Here is a 20,068-nt window from a genome sequence, read left to right as displayed (position 1 = left end):
TCTATGTGAAATATTCATGACTATCATTTAGCACTTGAAAAGGGCTTTGATACATTCCACATTCAATACATTTTTTTCATAGCCTTCGTATCTCTAAAACTCTGTAATGACAGATATTGACAATATCTTGACAATTTCTAACAATACTGACACAGTACCCGTATTAACAAGTTCGTTTTCTGTGTCTAGCTGGATGACAAGTTTTCTGTGTCACGAGACCTTGAGGAGTCGTAGGATGCGACCATCAGTATTCTTGAAACAGTTACAACAGTTAAAACAGACCGAGTGATTCTAACGGTTCACTGCCCAGAGCAGTTCGCCATAGCGTAACGTAGTAAACACTACTACAATTTATTAAGACGATTGGCTTACGTGATCAGAGCTAACTACAGCGGCTTACTATGGGATCCCTCACAAGCAAAACAAGAGGTGGGTGACATTTATCTTTTTGTGACAGATTTCCTTAAGCATTGTGGTCATGGCTAACAACACGTATCGGCCGCCAACTGTCTTGTGGTGCAACACTTCTGCCACTCGCCACGACCAAGGTAATCTCCGCTCGCTTGACTGGCTTCAGCAGAGATTTAGCAATGGTATTTGCTGGTGATGATACCCATCCCAACCCCATACCATCACCAGTCCAAGATGAAACAATATCACCATTATTGTACTGGCCGAGTTTATAAATCTCTTAAGTCAGCAAAGAAATCATTTTATAGAGTTGAGCCCAAACCTCCCATTGCCACCAAGAATCTTTTAGTTCTCCCTTTTAATAATAGTTTACTTCCCATGTTGCTTAAATCCTTTAATGTAAATGTTGCCTTCAGCAACAATCATACTATAAAGAGTATCTTATTCAGGAACTCACCAGAAAATTCTCCTGGGTGCATCTATAAAGTGCCATGTAGCAATTGTGATAAGTTTTATGCTGGGCAGACTGGTAAGGATCTTTGTTAGGCTTAAGCAACATGAATATAGTATAAGAACAGACAAGAATCAAATGCCTTGTTTAATCACGTTAAAAACTATGATTATTGTATTAATTGGAGTAATGCCATCTCAGTTATTAACTCTATTACCACGAGATATATCATTGAATCTTCTATTATCAAATACACAAAGAATTATAATCTTGATATTAGTGATGGTCTATAGAATTAGAGAACTTTATTGTTGATATAATTTGTAAAATGATAAGTTTATAAACGCTCGTTGTATGTCTTGGACAATCGCATGTTTACCAAATGGCGTCCTAGCTTCGTCTCTTCGATGTATATCAACTGATTCATATTTCTCTCTTGTGTCTCCCCTGACGATGTGATTATTACACGAAAGTGCGCTTGGGAACTTATCGTGTTTCATTTTCCCCGTGGACTCATAGGAATATCTTGATCACGCGCAAAATTGTGATCCTTTCCAATATATATAAATAAATAGATAATTTTATTATTTATTTTATTTATTTTGCTTTGTCGCTGTCTCCCGCGTTTGCGAGGTAGCCCAAGGAAACAGACGAAAGAAATGGCCCAACCCACCCCCATACACAATGTATATACATACACGTCCACACACGCAAATATACATACCTATACATCTCAATGTACACGTATATATATACACACAGACACATACATATATACCCATGCACACAATTCACACTGTCTGCCTTTATTCATTCGCATCGCCACCTCGCCACACATGGAATACCATCCCCCTCCCCCCTCATGTGTGCGAGGTAGCACTAGGAAAAGACAACAAAGGCCCCATTTGTTCACACTCAGTCTCTAGCTGTCATGCAATAATGCCCGAAACCACAGCTCCCTTTCCACATCCAGGCCCCACACAACTTTCCATGGTTTACCCCAGACGCTTCACATGCCCTGATTCAATCCACTGACAGCACGTCAACCCCGGTATACCACATCGATCCAATTCACTCTATTCCTTGCCCGCCTTTCACCCTCCTGCATGTTCAGGCCCCGATCACACAAAATCTTTTTCACTCCATCTTTCCACCTCCAATTTGGTCTACCACTTCTCGTTCCCTCCACCTCCGACACATATATCCTCTTGGTCAATCTTTCCTCACTCATTCTCTCCATGTGCCCAAACCATTTCAAAACACCCTCTTCTGCTCTCTCAACCACGCTCTTTTTATTTCCACACATCTCTGTTACCCTTACATTACTTACTCGATCAAACCACCTCACACCACACGTTGTCCTCAAACATCTCATTTCCAGCACACCCACCCTCCTGCGCACAACTCTATCCATAGCCCACGCCTCGCAGCCATACAATATTGTTGGAACCACTATTCCTTCAAACATACCCATTTTTGCTTTCCGAGATAATGTTCTCGACTTCCACACATTCTTCAATGCTCCCAGGATTTTCGCCCCCTCCCCCACCCTATGATCCACTTCCGCTTCCATGGTTCCATCCGCTGCCAGATCCACTCCCAGATATCTAAAACACTTTTACTTCCTCCAGTTTTTCTCCATTCAAACTTACCTTCCAATTGACTTGACCCTCAACCCTACTGTACCTAATAACCTTGCTCTTATTCACATTTACTCTTAACTTTCTTCTTTCACACACTTTACCAAACTCAGTCACCAGCTTCTGCAGTTTCTCACATGAATCAGCCACCAACGCTGTATCATCAGCGAACAACAACTGACTCACTTCCCAAGCTCTCTCATCCCCAACAGACTTCATACTTGCCCCTCTTTCCAGGACTCTTGCATTTACCTCCCTAACAACCCCATCCATAAACAAATTAAACAACCATGGAGACATCACACAACCCTGCCGCAAACCTACATTCACTGAGAACCAATCACTTTCCTCTCTTCCTACACGTACACATGCCATACATCCTTGATAAAAACTTTTCACTGCTTCTAACAACTTGCCTCCCACACCATATATTCTTAATACCTTCCACAGAGCATCTCTATCAACTCTATCATATGCCTTCTCCAGATCCATAAATGCTACATACAAATCCATTTGCTTTTCTAAGTATTTCTCACATACATTCTTCAAAGCAAACACCTGATCCACACATCCTCTACCACTTTTGAAACCACACTGCTCTTCCCCAATCTGATGCTCTGTACATGCCTTCACCCTCTCAATCAATACCCTCCCATATAATTTACCAGGAATACTCAACAAACTTATACCTCTGTAATTTGAGCACTCACTCTTACCCCCTTTGCCTTTGTACAATGGCACTATGCACGCATTCCGCCAATCCTCAGGCACCTCACCATGAGTCATACATACATTAAATAACCTTACCAACCAGTCAATAATACAGTCACCCCCTTTTTTAATAAATTCCACTGCAATACCATCCAAACCTGCTGCCTTGCCGGCTTTCATCTTCCGCAAAGCTTTTACTACCTCTTCTCTGTTTACCAAATCATTTTCCCTAACCCTCTCACTTTGCACACCACCTCGACCAAGACACCCTATATCTGCCACTCTATCATCAAACACATTCAACAAACCTTCAAAATACTCACTCCATCTCCTTCTCACCTCCCCACTACTTGTTATCACCTCCCCATTTGCGCCCTTCACTGAAGTTCCCATTTGCTCCCTTGTCTTACGCACTTTATTTACCTCCTTCCAGAACATCTTTTTATTCTCCCTAAAATTTAATGATACTCTCTCACCCCAACTCTCATTTGCCCTCTTTTTCACCTCTTGCACCTTTCTCTTGACCTCCTGTCTCTTTCTTTTATACATCTCCCACTGAATTGCATTTTTTCCCTGCAAAAATCGTCCAAATACCTCTCTCTTCTCTTTCACTAATAATCTTACTTCTTCATCCCACCACTCACTACCCTTTCTAATCAACCCACCTCCCACTCTTCTCATGCCATAAGCATCTTTTGCGCAATCCATCACTGATTTCCTAAATACATCCCATTCCTCCCCCACTCCCCTTACTTCCATTGTTCTCACCTTTTTCCATTCTGTACTCAGTCTCTCCTGGTACTTCCTCACACAAGTCTCCTTCCCAAGCTCACTTATTCTCACCACCCTCTTCACCCCAACATTCACTCTTCTTTTCTGAAAACCCATACAAATCTTCACCTTAGCCTCCACAAGATAATGATCAGACATCCCTCCAGTTGCACCTCTCAGCACATTAACATCCAAAAGTCTCTCTTTCGCGCGCCTGTCAATTAACACGTAATCCAATAACGCTCTCTGGCCATCTCTCCTACTTACATACGTATACTTATCTATATCTCGCTTTTTAAACCAGGTATTCCCAATCACCAGTCCTTTTTCAACACATAAATCTACAAGCTCTTCACCATTTCCATTTACAACACTGAACACCCCATGTATACCAATTATTCCCTCAACTGCCACATTACTCACCTTTGCATTCAAATCACCCATATATATATATATATATATATATATATATATATATATATATTCCTCAGAAGAAAGACAGAACATTAATGATCTATGATGAAAATTCTATTCAAAATCTGTCCTGCTCAATGTATATTATGGACTTTCCACCCACGTCCGTACATCCCGCCTCACAGAAAGCTTGGTGAACTACCATTCAGGTTTCAATATACGAAAATATTGACTGACCTCAAAGTCTATTTCCCAAACAAAAAAAACCTACCTCTACAGACTTACGAAACCACGTGTTATAAGCTGTGAACACGGCACTGCAAACTACGTTTCAAAAGCAAAGTGTACGATTTACAATGTCTCAAAAGTAAGGTTTACGGACTAACAAACCATGTCTCAACAGCCAAGTGTTTGGATATACAGAACACGTTTCTAAAGATAAGTCTAAAGACTTACAGAATTCGTTTCAAAAGCTAAGTTTGTAGGCGTATAGTTCTTTTTTCAAAAGCTATGTCCACAGACTTACAGATTGTTTCAAAGGCTAAAAAGCTATGTCTACAGACTTACAGATTATGTTTCAAAAGCTGTCTAAGAAGTTAACCTAGTCTGAATTCTGTTGCACAATGCAAGAGGTAGATAATAAAGACTTGGGTGTCGTAAGTGTCGTAACCTCTGGTGACTCTAAAGCCAAGGAAGTAGTGCAAAGAGCTGTGGAAAATGCGAACAAAATTCTCGCTTCCTCGGCAGAGCCCTCAAACTTCACTCCAGGGTAATCATCCTTACTCTTTTCCATCGCATGTATCGTTCGCATCTTGAATATTGTGTTCAGCTTTGGTCACCCTACCTAAATACAAAGACATAGATGATTCCCAGATTGAGAAATATATCTTACGAGATCAGATCAAACGACGTGAATCTATTTAGCTTATAAGAGAGAAGGTTGAGATGCGACGGAGTTCAGGTATATTCAAGATGATCGAAGGCCTTGGTAAGTAACCTAGATCTGTCACGTTACCCAAGACTTGATTCGTGTGAATCCAACTCGAAATAATATGGATACAAAACTCGTGAGTTTAACGACTTACGAAGGCGATGAACTTATTCTTCAACAGGGTTAACGTATGAGACGATGTGCCGATTACAGTGGATGAAAGCATCACTATAGATACGTTTAGGAATAGACTTCATAATTACTTTGCTTCAAGTCCGTTACTTTCATTATTTGTGCCTCTATATTAGTGACAAAACAAATGCAGGTCGCTCCAATTATTGTCTTTCAATTATCTATATGTCTTCTAAAGTTTTACCACACTATGCTGTGAGTTTCTGATATCTCCCACACTCACCAAGAGCCTCAAGAGTGACCCAGTGGTCTGGTGGTGTTTGAATGCCTTTGATTTACATAGATTCAAGAGCTAAAGTCCGTAGACTTATAAGCCACGTTTCGCGAATGACGGTCGCCGGACTTTCTGTGCAACCAGAGGTTTCACAAGTGAAAAGCCTGTGTACCCTCTTCAACACACACGATTGAGCACCAAGAACTGACTTGCTGACTTCCTCGCCCTTCACCCCACGCCTGACAACCAAAGAACCCATAAGGTGACCCACCTACCTACGCTCTTCAGCTGGAAGTGTCAACGGTTCTTCCAGTGGCCCAGTTTTATGAAGGAAATGTTTTCGTGCGTATTAAAATGGTATTAGACAAATGGAGAAGTCCGTGTCGTCACCAACTGACTGACTGACACACTCTTCACTGGAGGAAAAAAAAAAAGAAGTCGCCACATTCAGCGCAGCCAATAAGAATTTGAGATTAGTCTTCTGTCCAATGATTTTCCAGGATAAGAAAGTAAAGGAGAGAGAGAGAGAGAGAGAGAGAGAGAGAGAGAGAGAGAGAGAGAGAGAGAGAGAGAGAGAGAGAGAGAGAGAGAGAGAGAGAGAGAGAGAGAGAGATTCTGCGTCTAATCAGAACCGATTTTTAAGCCCCAAGTCAGCTGATTGCTGTCTTCGAGCTCTCATTTCAATCCCTCCAACGTCATCAAGATTCAAATGGCGTGTGTGGCCATAACGATTTTTACCACACCGTCAGGTCCCTTACATTACCTGCCTCAGTGGTTTTCAACAGGGGTTCCGCGGAACCACGAGCATCCCTCAAGGGTTCCAGGGAATCCCCTGGAAACCAAGGGTTAGCGAGCATCCTTTAAGGTTTCCAGGAAATCCCCTGGAAACCAAGGGTTAGCGAGCATCCTTTAAGGGTTCCAGGAAATCCCCTGGTACCCAAGGGTTCTACGAGCATTCTTTAAGGGTTCCAGGAAATTCCCTGAAAACCAAGGGTTCTGCGAGTATCCTTTAAGGGTTCCAGGAAATTCCCTGAAAACCAAGGGTTCTGCGAGTATCCTTTAAGGGTTCCAGGAAATCCCATGTGAACCAAGGGTTCTGCGAGCATCCCTTAAGCGTCCTTCAAGGGCTCCGCAAAATCCCCTGGAACAAAAGGAATGTGCAAGCATCTTCCTTCAAGGGTTCCAGGAAATTCCTGGAACCCGAAGGCTCTGCAAGCATTCCTCAAGAGTTTGGCAAAATGATGTGTATGAAAAAGAATATAAATTGTGGAAGGCCAGTAGTTCATGGTGTATTAAAGAGATCGTTTCACTTGTGCTTGGCTAATGGTGGCCATAAAGTGGTTTATGAAGCTATAAAAATATAGATGGAATGAAGCTCAGAGTTCCTGGAAATATTACGTTCTGCTTCGATGGTGTTCCTTGACCAAGGAAAGGCTGGACGACTTATCCCCATCAGAGTGAGAGACGAGTCACAATTATTCAAGAAATGATCACCCATCAAACGGTCATTTCCAGACCTTTTGAACGATTTATGAAGATCACAATTACTGAATACCTGTTCCGGGTCATACTTCGAGTATGTCTGCAGCAGCGTTCCCAGGCCCGACCTACGTAACCTCCTCCCGTCTCCCTGGGCAGTGCTGACACTAGGGAGAATCTCGTTCATATTGATCGTGTTCCCTCATGTTCTCGTGTGATGCATACTCGCCTGCGTGTATACACACCCGCCCTATGATATATACGGTGGCGCGAGGCACTCCAGGTGTTGTGATGTGTCTTCTGCTGTATCTGGGGGGACCAGCTGACCGGCATGATACACACCAGCCAGGCGCGTCAGTAGCGCTGGGTCACTTACTATTCCAGTCAGGTTTTCGGTGCTTACGTCCAGCGTTGAAGGAATGGCTTGAGGAAACCCATTTCAACGAACCGTGAAGCCATTTTTCCAATGTGGTATCTATTTCATTCCATTTTCTCTTTCTGTCGCCGCAGACTGGGATCTCGAACCGTCGCCCAGGCAGGACGCAAGGATGGCTGAGGTGAAGGTGCTCAACCTGCCCCAGCCTGGAGATGTGGCCACGAAGGGCGCCGCTGCCAGCGACGCCTCGGTCATATCTCAACTGCTCCAGAAGTCGATGTTGAGGTAGGCAACCAATCCATCAACTGTTATGGATGACGTAGCCGAGCATACCCACGAGGGAAGAGCGCGTTCGCTCTGCTGGAAAGCTCTCGCTTATAACGACTACTTGGTTCTGAATGTTTGACTCCTCTCTCTCTCTCTCTCTCTCCCCTGCAGGTTGACCGGGAGGTTCCTGGATGAGGCGGACGGCACTGTGAACTATACGGCCCTGAAGGAATCCCAGGAGTACAGGTGGGGACCAAATCTGTCTCATGCCTTTTGACTGGTCACTGTGTGGTCAAGGATACCATATTATTATTATCATTATTATTATTATTATTATTATTATTATTATTATTATTATTATTATTATTATTATTATTATTATCATTATTATTATTGTTATTAGTATTATTATTATTATTATTATTATTATTATTATTGCCAGTGAGGGTGGGTCTAATTCAAGAATGTGTTATGTCACTGAGGCTGTTTGATCTGTTCATGGACGAGGTGGTGAGGGAGGTCTTGGAGCGATGGGTGGGTCAACGGTAAGCTGGGGTATGCCATGGAAGTGAGTCGGTTGCTGTTTGCATATGACGCGGGTCTAGTGGCAGACTCGAAACAGGAAATCCAAGAGCTGGTGTCTGAGTCTAGGGAAGTATGTGGAAGAAGATAAGAGTCAATGTGAACAAAAGCAGGATGACGAAATGTTGCAGAGAGCTGGGGGTAAGTGAGACAGGATGATAGGAATGTAAGACTGAAGAAGGAGGACCCAGAGAAGTAGAATGCCTTAGGTACCCGGAGGTGGACATGGCATCTGGTGGACCTATGAGGGCTGAAGTGAGGCACAGGGTGCAAGATGTGACTAAGGTTCAGGTTAGGTTAGGTGGCGTGTGGACTGAGAGGTCATTATCTGTTACGATAAAGTTGAGTAACATCGAACGCATAGAACGAAGTTCCAGCACTGTTTACAGAGATGAAATGCTAACATTATATGGCGTGGGGCAGGTTGATCGTGTGAGGAATGACAGTGTATGTTAAGTCATGCAGTGTGATTAAGAGAGGTGATCAGGGTGTGCTGAAATGGTGTGGGCATATGTAGGGATGGGCCGAAGAAAGACTGACTAAGGGGAAGTGGAGGGAACAAGGGAGAAGAGGAGACCAAGGTGAGGAAGCAAGTCAATACCTGGGTGTCGGGCTCTGAAGATTCAGTAGGGTGAGAGGTATGTATAGGACAGAACGTATTGGTTCGATATGGTATAAGGGGGACGGGGCGACGTGTTGGGATTGGACTGAACCACTACGTCAATTGAAGTGGTCAAGTTAAGTCATGGGGGCAGCATGTAGGACATGGCTGTGGATGATTAACTCTGGCTTGCAGTACATTATACATGATAGGCGGCGTGTGTATATGTTGCTATCGTTCGTTGGTTACTGACGCTGTCTCGCTCTAGTGGGGGGAAAGCGATGATTCACGAAGGAATATTATTATCACTGTTTCTACAGGGAGTACCGTCAGCTGGCGTCCAGGCTGGGGGAGGTGGATGTGTCGGTCCTGCAGCCGGAGGAGAGGAAAGCTTTCTTCATCAGTATCCTTTTGTACCACCGTCCTTCCCCGACCTGGGAGGACTGCACGAGCCCACAGGCTGGTCGAGATGCCACACACGGTATAGAGTTGTCCTGCATCTGATGGTGGGGTCGTGAGTAGGGGGTCGTGACGTTATAGTGATGACGTGATAAAGGTTATGACGTTAGTTGTGGACGTTATGTGTGGTTGTGACCGAGAGGCCATGACATTATAGTAGTTGTGACAAGAGTTCGTGACGTTATAGTAGTTGTGACAAGAGTTCGTGACATTATAGTAGTTGTGACAAGAGTTCGTGAGGTTATAGTAGTTGTGACAAGAGTTCGTGACATTATAGTAGTTGTGACAAGAGTTCGTGAGGTTATAGTAGTTATGACAAGAGTTCGTGACGTTATAGTAGTTGTGACAAGAGTTCGTGACATTATAGTAGTTGTGACAAGAGTTCGTGAGGTTATAGTAGTTATGACAAGAGTTCGTGACGTTATAGTAGTTGTGACAAGAGTTCGTGACATTATAGTAGTTGTGACAAGAGTTCGTGAGGTTATAGTAGTTATGACAAGAGTTCGTGAGGTTATAGTAGTTGTGACAAGAGTTCGTGACATTATAGTAGTTGTGACAAGAGTTCGTGACATTATAGTAGTTGTGACAAGAGTTCGTGACGTTATAGTAGTTGTGACAAGAGTTCGTGACATTATAGTAGTTGTGACAAGAGTTCGTGAGGTTATAGTAGTTATGACAAGAGTTCGTGACGTTATAGTGGTTGTGACAAGAGTTCGTGAGGTTATAGTAGTTATGACAAGAGTTCGTGACGTTATAGTGGTTGTGACAAGAGTTCGTGAGGTTATAGTAGTTATGACAAGAGTTCGTGACGTTCTAGTGGTTGTGACAAGAGTTCGTGAGGTTATAGTAGTTATGACAAGAGTTCGTGACGTTATAGTGGTTGTGACAAGAGTTCGTGAGGTTATAGTAGTTATGACAAGAGTTCGTGACGTTCTAGTGGTTGTGACAAGAGTTCGTGAGGTTATAGTAGTTATGACAAGAGTTCGTGACGTTATAGTGGTTGTGACAAGAGTTCGTGAGGTTATAGTAGTTATGACAAGAGTTCGTGACGTTATAGTGGTTGTGACAAGAGTTCGTGAGGTTATAGTAGTTATGACAAGAGTTCGTGACGTTCTAGTGGTTGTGACAAGAGTTCGTGAGGTTATAGTAGTTATGACAAGAGTTCGTGACGTTATAGTGGTTGTGACAAGAGTTCGTGAGTTATAGTAGTTATGACAAGAGTTCGTGACGTTATAGTGGTTGTGACAAGAGTTCGTGAGGTTATAGTAGTTATGACAAGAGTTCGTGACGTTATAGTGGTTGTGACAAGAGTTCGTGAGGTTATAGTAGTTATGACAAGAGTTCGTGACGTTATAGTGGTTGTGACAAGAGTTCGTGACGTTATAGTAGTTATGACAAGAGTTCGTGACGTTATAGTGGTTGTGACAAGAGTTCGTGACGTTATAGTAGTTATGACAAGAGTTCGTGACGTTATAGTGGTTGTGACAAGAGTTCGTGAGGTTATAGTAGTTATGACAAGAGTTCGTGACGTTATAGTGGTTGTGACAAGAGTTCGTGACGTTATAGTAGTTGTGACAAGAGTTCGTGACGTTATAGTAGTTGTGACAAGAGTTCGTGACATTATAGTAGTTGTGACAAGAGTTCGTGACATTATAGTAGTTGTGACAAGAGTTCGTGACGTTATAGTGGTTGTGACAAGAGTTCGTGACATTATAGTAGTTGTGACAAGAGTTCGTGACATTATAGTAGTTGTGACAAGAGTTCGTGACGTTATAGTGGTTGTGACAAGAGTTCGTGACGTTATAGTGGTTGTGACAAGAGTTCGTGAGGTTATAGTAGCGAGAAGGAGTATATGTATAGAGTGGTGTGTGAGGGTTACGGGAGTTATGGTTCCTTAGAGCAGTGGGTCAGATGTGTACAATGCCCTGACGGTGGACAGCATCGCTCAGCTGGAGGAACCTCCCGCCTCCACCCTGGACGTGGCCAACTTCTGGACGGCCTACGCCTACAGCATCGGCCCTCACTCATACACCCTCGACCAGATCGAACACGGAATACTCAGAGGTCTGTCTGTCTCTCTCTCTCTCTGTCTGTCTCTCTCTCTCTCTCTCTCCTCCATACTTGTTATGTTCATTCGTCCCTGAACTTACATTAGCACTCGTGCCGTGGTTCCTCTCCGTGTCACAAGTCCGGGATCCCTAAGCTATCTTAACGTGGTGTGTTGTTGTCTTGTGGCAGGCAACAGGCCCCACCCCAGCACTGGCACCCTGGCCCTGGCACCCGGTGACCCCCGTCTGCGGCACTGCCCCCCGACCTTCGACCCCAGGATACACTTTGCCCTCAACTGTGGCGCGAAGGTCAGCGCTTCCTCTCACGTGTTACCCTGTCATATAGGAACACAGATTTGTGTATATGATATATATGATATATATATATATATGTTCCATACCGACACCAGATACAGACACAGCCAGACGCAGACACACGTCTTACTAGTGTGGGTTATCCGTCAGTCGTGCCCGGCGGTGCGTGTGTACACGGGAGGCAACCTGGAGGCGTCGCTGGAGGCAGCCACCAAGACCTACCTGCGGCAGGAGGTGGAGGCGAGGGACGGGGTGCTGCGGCTGCCGCAGATCCTCCAGTGGTACAGGGACGACTTCGCTCCCGACCAGCAAGGAATGCTCAGGTGTGTGTGTGTGTGTGTGTGTGTGTGTGTGTGTGTGTGTGTGTGTGTGTGTGTTTGTGTGTGTGTGGGCAACAGCTGTGCCAACCTCTGCTCAACCAATATGATAAACTGGGTGACCATCCTTTGTGATCCTTAATATCTACCGGGAAACACAAGTAGATTGATCTTTTTAAACGTTGGCTTAACGCCTTAAACGGGAAGACTCTGAACTCGACGGTACGACCCTTAGGGAAAGTGGCGTAGACCTCTGCCTTGACCCTTAATTGTCAAGGCGCAAGGCTACTCCATCATACCCAAGGTTGGGAAACTCATACTCAAGGGGGGGGGGGGGAAACCTTGATATATGTGGCAGATATAGCACAGGATATATCACCAATCAACCCGCGTGTGCTGTAAAACCTTCCATTGCTCCCACACTCAAGACACACCCGTTTGATTATCCTTCTTCCCATCCTAGCTTCCCATTCATGACCTTAAAGACACGCTTCTCATGGTTGTAGTTACTGACTGGCTAATCAGATATTACCCTGCCTGACACAGGTGGATCCAGGGGTACGTTGGCGAGGCGGAGCGAACAGCCATTGACGCCCTCCTGGCTCCTGCCGGCGGCCCGCCTCCGTCGTCCATCCTCTACCACTACGACTGGTCCCTCAACACCGCCAGGGTGCTCGACGCCTCGTCGACGTGGCTGTGAGCTCCGCTGTGGTGCGACGTCAACTCCTCCTCAGCCATAGGCGTCTGTATCCTCCTCAGCCATAGACGTCTGTATCCTCCTCAGCCACAAGCGTCTGTACCCTCCTCCGCCATAGGCGTCTGTATCCTCCTCAGCCATAGGCGTCTGTATCCTCCTCAGCCATAGGCGTCTGTATCCTCCTCAGCCATAGGCGCCTGTATCCTCCTCAGCCATAGGCGTCTGTATCCTCCTCAGCCACAGGCGTCCGTATCCTCCTCAGCCATAGGCGTCTGTATCCTCCTCAGCCATAGGCGTCTGCATCCTCCTCAGCCACAGGCGTCCGTATCCTCCTCAGCCATAGGCGTCTGTATCCTCCTCAGCCACAGGCGTCTGTATCCTCCTCAGCCACAGGCGTCTGTATCCTCCTCAGCCACAGGCGTCTGTATCCTCCTCAGCCATAGGCGTCTGTACATACGACCGTGTGTCCAGTAACTTGCTGTAGTTCGAGGAAAATGAATAAAAAAAAAGGGGTTCTATCGGGACAGTGGCGTTAGATTATTAACCTTCCTGGCCACACGCTACCGTTACCCCCCTCCCCACAACCCCACACCTCCAGATACACGAGTCGCTCTCCCATGTCCCGTGTTGTTCCTGCGAACTGTCTCTGCCGGCACACCGCAGGTAGCAAGATTGCATCGTACCCCCACACACAGTGAGATGTCTTGATTTCACAGGCGTCCCAGACGAATCCTAGACCAAATCATACGACAGAGTCCTTCATGATTTCCATGAATTTCCCGCTGGTCTTGCCCGAGCCGGCGTGTGCCCGGCCCGGGAGTAGAGCCAGCGCGCCCCCGCGGGAGGCCGAAGGTAAAGACACACATGTTTAGAAGTTCCTCAGCGACGCAGGACACCAACTGGGGCGCGGAAGGCGTCCCGCTGAATACAGAAGCGTTATTAACTCTAGTGTGACGACACAGCGTTTAATAATCTGGTCAGGAGTTGGAGGTAGCGACGGCCCGCTCCTGCTGATGCTGGCCTGCTGCCACGGTACAAGCAGGTGGTGGTAGTAGTCCTGCTGACCTGCTTCCCAGGTACTATCGGTCGCTGCTGCTGCCCGCTGGCCTGCTCCTGCTCCAGCAGGAAACATTTGTCTGTCAGCCGCTCAAGTCTCGGCCAAGGTCCTGCTCAGGCGGGAGATGCAGGCAAGGTCGTCAGGGAGGGAAGGGCGCGGGCGTCGCCCTCCACCGGGTACCCTGGCCCACCACCGACTGTATCAGGCACCACACAGCGTGTTATCACGGCCCCCGAGGGTTGTTATCAGCGTCCACGGTGATTAGATTACGCCACGTATCTATCTCAGGGTCCGTGAGTGAGGTGACTCCCAAGGTGCCGCGGACCGAGTGACGGGGGTCGTCCAGTAACGGTTGTGCAGTCGCTCAGACACGACCCAGCGGCTCAGGCACGACCGACCCCCCTCCCGCCTCCAATACCCTCCACCCTCCCTAAGCACCGCAGACGATCCTGTCCCTTGGTGACTTGGCTGACGATGACGTTACGTGGCCCTAGATCGGGACTGGGGAGTCAGTGTGTGGTGATGGTTGTGGTGGCGTGGGTCATATGTGTCTCCCGTGTGGAAGGTAGGTACTGTGTGGTGCTGCTGTGGCTGTAACCAGCAGTGATCAATGTTTGTGGCGCCTCATTCATACACATCCTCTGTGTGTGTGTGTGTGTGTGTGTGATTACCCATCTGTACTGTTCGAGAAGAGAGTTTTACATGCTTGGGGTCCCAGCTCTTGCCCACTGTTTACTATCATACTTGAAACTGAATGCTCTCTGCATTATACCCATATGTCCTCAGTCATTTCTCTTTCCTTCATCACTATCATACTATTAGAAAAGTCGTTTGTAACATCTTTGTCAACAAGTTAATTGCTTAATACCATGTTAGGTCGTCTGACTGTTCTGTTCCGACCTCTTTCGAAGAGCTATTTCATGTGTATGTGATTACCATTGGCAATTAAGAGCTATCTCATGTGTATGTGATTACCATTGGCAATTAAGAGCTATTTCATGTGTATGTGATTACCATTGGCAATTAAGAGCTATTTCATGTGTATGTGATTACCATTGGCAATTAAGAGCTATTTCATGTGTATGTGATTACCATTGGCAATTAAGAGCTATTTCATGTGTATGTGATTACCATTGGCAATTAAGAGCTATTTCATGTGTATGTGATTACCATTGGCAATTAAGAGCTATTTCATGTGTATGTGATTACCATTTGCGATTATCATTTCTGTATTGCGAGGGGGAGGGAGTTTTACACTCGTGTTGCCCCGTCTTTTAATTGAAAAAAACTTTTGTTCAAGTCTGTGTTGGACATCTTCCCCATTAATTTCAATACCATTATTCCTGGTCGATGGATCACTCTATTCGTTCGTGTTGACACTGCTGTAAAGTGTGGGCCTACGTGTGAGGGGCTTTGCGTAGGGCGAAGATGGTGTGGGCGAGACTGGACTGGCCTATACACACAGGCCAGGGCCCTATCTAGATCCCCGACGGATGCTTTCTTTAGATAAGAAAGATAACAATTATCTTTTTCGTCTGTTCGCTGATATCCCCCCCACCCACCCTCAACAAACGCTGGAAAGAATAGTTTAATAGTGCGCGAAGAAAACGGTGGAACAGTCGCTATTACTAACTATATCTGTATTAAACGATGATTGAACTGTTGCGATTTCGGAGGTCATGGCTTCTTTGAAGGCGGCTGACCTCGCCCAGTGGTGACCTCGGCCCAACCCAGCCCAGGAGGTCACGGGATCAGAGCGCTGCGAATCAACCCAAGCTGCTTCGAGGTCGTACCGTCGTGCCGAGGAGTCGTATACCATCGCGCGCTCAAGGGCTACACACCTCTGTGGTCGTACCGTCGTGCTCAAGGGCTACAGACCTCTGTGGTCGTACCGTCGGGCTCAAGGGCTACAGACCTCTGTGGTCGTACTGTCGGGCTCAAGGGCTACAGACCTCTGTGGTCGTACCGTCGTGCTCAAGGGCTACACACCTCTGTGGTCGTACCGTCGTGCTCAAGGGCTACACACCTCTGGGGTCGTACCATCGTGCCGAGGAGTCGTAAACCATCGCGTGCTCAAGGGCTACACACCTCTGTGGTCGTGCCGTCGTGCTCAAGGGTCGTATTTCCTCGATGGCACTGAGGGGTCCTGACCCCACCACACCAACGCCCTCCCCCCCAAAAAAAAAAACAAAAAGGCTTCCCAATCATTCGCCTTCCAGCCACCAGATGGCACGTACGAAGCTTCATATTGTCTGTCTTCCCAATACTTGGATTCACTTAATCTTTCCCACTACCGTCGTGGATTTATCTTATCTATGGGGGAGTGAAGTGGCAGGGAACACGATCCGTAGGTCAGTGGCCAGATAACACCAGAGGGAGAGAGGAGGCGAGAAGATCAATAATATGTCAGGGAGGTGTGAGGTTGGCCGGCCCCACCACAGCATCCAACCCTTAGAATGGCCTCCGTCGATGCTCTTCCCATAGCTACACACACACACACACACACACACACACACACACACATCATAAGAGTAACTTACGAAATGTATTGACCCAACGAATTCTGATGGACTTCGAAGTCTGGTTCGTTGGCGCTCGAGAGAGGGTCGACCATCTCTTCGGAGCAGCTGCGTCGTATGCAAACGCAACGTTAAGAGATGCGTTACCTCAGATTTATGTGACGCAATCCCTCTTTAGTTTTGTAACGCAATCCCTCTCTAGTCTTGTGACGCAATCTCTCTAGTCTCGTGACGCAATCCCTCAGTTTTGCGACGCAATCACTCGTTTCGTGACGCAATCCTTCTCTTAGTCTTGTGACGCAATCCCTCTCTTGTCCCGTGACGCAATCCCACTAGAGAGGTCGAATGACCTGACGTCGTCACTCGTTTGGTGAGGGGGTACACGGGAACTACAAGGGCAAGGTTATGACTGCTGCCCACAGACACTACGTACAGTGTACCCAGAAGTGAAGGTCTGTGTATAATAAAGGGGTCAGGAGGGAGAGACGAAGTGAGGCGCACGGGTGTTTACATGATCACACACTATGTATTCTGTGTGTTGTTATCTCTCTATCGTCCTACTATGTTCGTTTCCTGTTCCCTTCTCTCCAACCATCATTATCCTTAACCCCGGTACGACCTGACCCGTCCTGGTCCTTATCGCGTACCGTTCGTGTGTGGAGAGAGTTATGGTGTACCATGATCTGTGATGTAGCGTACGTTCTCGACCCGTACCGTCACATGCAGGTCGCGTGTACCGTACGACCAGATTGGACGTGTGCGACGCTGGTCGTTGTGACCTGTCGTGTACGATGCTCTTCGTTGTGACCTGTCGTGTAGGATGCTGGTCGTTGTGACCTGTCGTGTAGGATGCTGGTCGTTGTGACCTGTTGTGTGCGACGCTGGTCGCTGTGACCTGTCGTGTACGACGCTGGTCGCTGTGACCTGTCGTGAACGACGCTGGTTGTTGTGACCTGTCGTGTAGGATGCTGGTCGTTGTGACCTGTTGTGTGCGACGCTGGTCGCTGTGACCTGTCGTGTATGACGCTGGTCGTTGTGACCTGTCGTGTAGGATGCTGATTCGTTGTGACCTGTCGTGTACCCACCCGCAGGTTCGTCGTCGCTACTCCTTCAGGTCACGAGGGCCGAGGGGACGGAGGGACCTGAGGTGGAGGTCACCTGGAAGCTCCCAGGCCAGCACCACCAGGCCCTGACCCTCACCTGGGACGCCGTCACCTACACTTCCCAGGTGAGACGGGGGGGGGGGGTTGCCCTGCCACCTACCATCACAGTCTTACATGAGCATTACAGTGTGAGCAGAAGTGTGACAGAAAGTAAGCCACTAACTGCAGGTTGTAACCCAGCTTGACCCTCAGGTTGTGACCCAGCTTGACCCTCATGATGTGACCTAGCTTGACCCTCATGATGTGACCTAGCTTGACCCTCATGATGTGACCTAGCTTGACCCTCAGGTTGTGACCCAGCTTGACCCTCAGGTTGTCATTTAGCTTGACCCTCAGGTTGTGACCCAGCTTGACCTTCAGGTTGTCATCTAGCTTGACCCCTCAGGTTGTGACCTAGCTTGCCCCCTCTCCACCCCAACAGGTGACTTTCAAGGAGGTGGGGAATTACGAGCTCGACCCAAGCACGGAGAGCTTCCTGATCAAGGAGGGGCTCAAGTACGACCGGCAGTACCGGGTGTGTTTGGTGCGGGAAGTGGCCGAGTGTGAGCACCTGTCCTCCGTCTGCAGTTTCGTCAGGGTACCGCGCATCCCCCAGAACAAGGCCCACACAGGTACGCCCAACCCACAGGTAACTAGTAAGCTCTCCCCACGCCCCCCCCCCCCCCCATACAGGCACGTAGTTCTCTCCCACAGCAGGGTAGGGGCTTTTAGGCAGCTGTTTTAATCAGTTGACGACGGGTGACGACATGGAGCGATAGGTGGCGGTAAATCAGCAGACAAGTTCTCCCACTGCCTGGCAGACATACGTCTGGCAACCGAGGTGCCTGGCAGACATACGTCTGGCAACCGAGGTGCCTGGCAGACATACGTCTGGCAACCGAGGTGTTGGTGTTCTCAGCTGATAGACAGATAATGGTAACAGTTAGACAGGTAAGCGGAGGACTCCGCTCCTCAGTAATGACTGGCTAGTGTGATCTACGCATAACACACAGCCCATACTAGCTAGTTCACAAGTTCCCCGTGTTAATAGCAAGCCAAAGAAGTCCCATGAACTAGGAAAGGGTTGCTACTAACTAGGAAAGAGGTACTGCTAGTGGGGTAAGAGGTAGCACTAGCCAGTTACGCGATCGTAACGAGGTAGTTGAGGCATTTACGTGAATTATATACACACTGTGTACCGCAATGACGCCCTTAAGTTGATGGGCGCCCTACGCTGTGTTGCAGGTCCGTGGCTGTACCTGGTGCTGGGGCCCGTCCACAGCAAGAACCTGACGGTGGTGTGGGGCACGACCCACGCCCCAGAGAGCCCCAGCAACCCGCGCCCCAGCAAGGGCTTCAGGATCACCTGGAGGAGGGTTGAGGGCAGGGTCGGCCACCCGGGACACGCCTCCAACCTGGTCTCCAGCAGACACCTTATCAGGGGGCTCATTCCAGGCACCAGGTCAGTGGTGTTCCAGCCATTCCAGGCACCAGGTCAGTGGTGTTCCAGGCATTCCAGGCACCAGGTCAGTGGTGTTCCAGGCATTCCAGGCACCAGGTCAGTGGTGTTCCAGGCACCAGGTCAGTGGTGTTCCAGGCATACCAGGCACCAGGTCAGTGGTGTTCCAGGCATTCCAGGCACCAGGCCAATGGTGTTCCAGGCATTCCAGGCACCAGGTCAGTGGTGTTCCAGGCATTCCAGGCACGAGGTCAGTGGTGTTCCAGCCATTCAAGGCACCAGGTCAGTGGTGTTCCAGGCACCAGGTCAGTGGTGTTCCAGGCATTCCAGGCACGAGGTCAGTGGTGTTCCAGGCATTCCAGGCACGAGGTCAGTGGTGTTCCAGCCATTCCAGGCACCAGGTCAGTGGTGTTCCAGGCACCAGGTCAGTGGTGTTCCAGGCATTCCAGGCACCAGGTCAGTGGTGTTCCAGGCATTCCAGGCACGAGGTCAGTGGTGTTCCAGGCATTCCAGGCACCAGGTCAGTGGTGTTCCAGGCATTCCAGGCACCAGGTCAGTGATGTTCCAGGCATTCCAGGCACCAGGTCAGTGGTGTTCCAGGCATTCCAGGCACCAGGTCAGTGGTGTTCCAGGCATTCCAGGCACCAGGTCAGTGATGTTCCAGGCATTCCAGGCACCAGGTCAGTGGTGTTCCAGGCATTCCAGGCACCAAGTAAGTGGTGTTCCAGGCATTCCAGGCACCAGGTCAGTGGTGTTCCAGGCATTCCAGGCACCAGGTCAGTGGTGTTCCAGGCATACCAGGCACCAGGTCAGTGGTGTTCCAGGCACCAGGTCAGTGGTGTTCCAGGCATTCCAGGCACCAGGTCAGTGGTGTTCCAGGCATTCCAGGCACCAGGTGAGTGGTGTTCCAGGCATTCTAGGCACCAGGTCAGTGGTGTTCCAGCCATTCCAGGCACCAGGTCAGTGGTGTTCCAGGCATTCTAGGCACCAGGTCAGTGGTGTTCCAGGCATTCCA

General features: G+C 47.9%; 2 protein-coding genes across 2 annotated transcripts in view; both read left to right on the top strand.

Annotated features, from left to right (window-relative positions):
• The first annotated feature begins 263 nt into the window (after positions 1-263).
• On the top strand, positions 264-13,402 carry LOC139761966 (uncharacterized). The gene is made up of 8 exons (XM_071686697.1): positions 264-429; positions 7,725-7,875; positions 8,029-8,103; positions 9,361-9,443; positions 11,411-11,563; positions 11,738-11,856; positions 12,013-12,185; positions 12,726-13,402. Exons 1-8 carry the CDS (start codon positions 402-404, stop codon positions 12,877-12,879), a joined length of 936 nt encoding a protein of 311 aa, XP_071542798.1. The 5' UTR covers positions 264-401; the 3' UTR covers positions 12,880-13,402.
• Positions 13,403-14,258: 856 nt separating this feature from the next.
• LOC139761967 (uncharacterized) overlaps positions 14,259-20,068 on the top strand; it is a 14,208-nt gene continuing 8,398 nt past the window's right edge. Inside the window, exons 1-4 of the mRNA XM_071686699.1 lie at positions 14,259-14,498; positions 17,544-17,680; positions 18,037-18,226; positions 18,840-19,056. Coding sequence (XP_071542800.1) covers positions 14,408-14,498; positions 17,544-17,680; positions 18,037-18,226; positions 18,840-19,056 — 635 coding nt within the window. The 5' untranslated portion in view covers positions 14,259-14,407. The remainder of the gene's footprint in view (positions 14,499-17,543; positions 17,681-18,036; positions 18,227-18,839; positions 19,057-20,068) is intronic.

This window comes from Panulirus ornatus, chromosome 42 (assembly GCF_036320965.1).
Source record: "Panulirus ornatus isolate Po-2019 chromosome 42, ASM3632096v1, whole genome shotgun sequence".
NCBI classification, from domain to species: domain Eukaryota; kingdom Metazoa; phylum Arthropoda; class Malacostraca; order Decapoda; family Palinuridae; genus Panulirus; species Panulirus ornatus.
The sequence above is the reverse complement of the archived record's forward strand: the minus strand, read 5'-3'. Positions and strand labels throughout refer to the sequence as shown.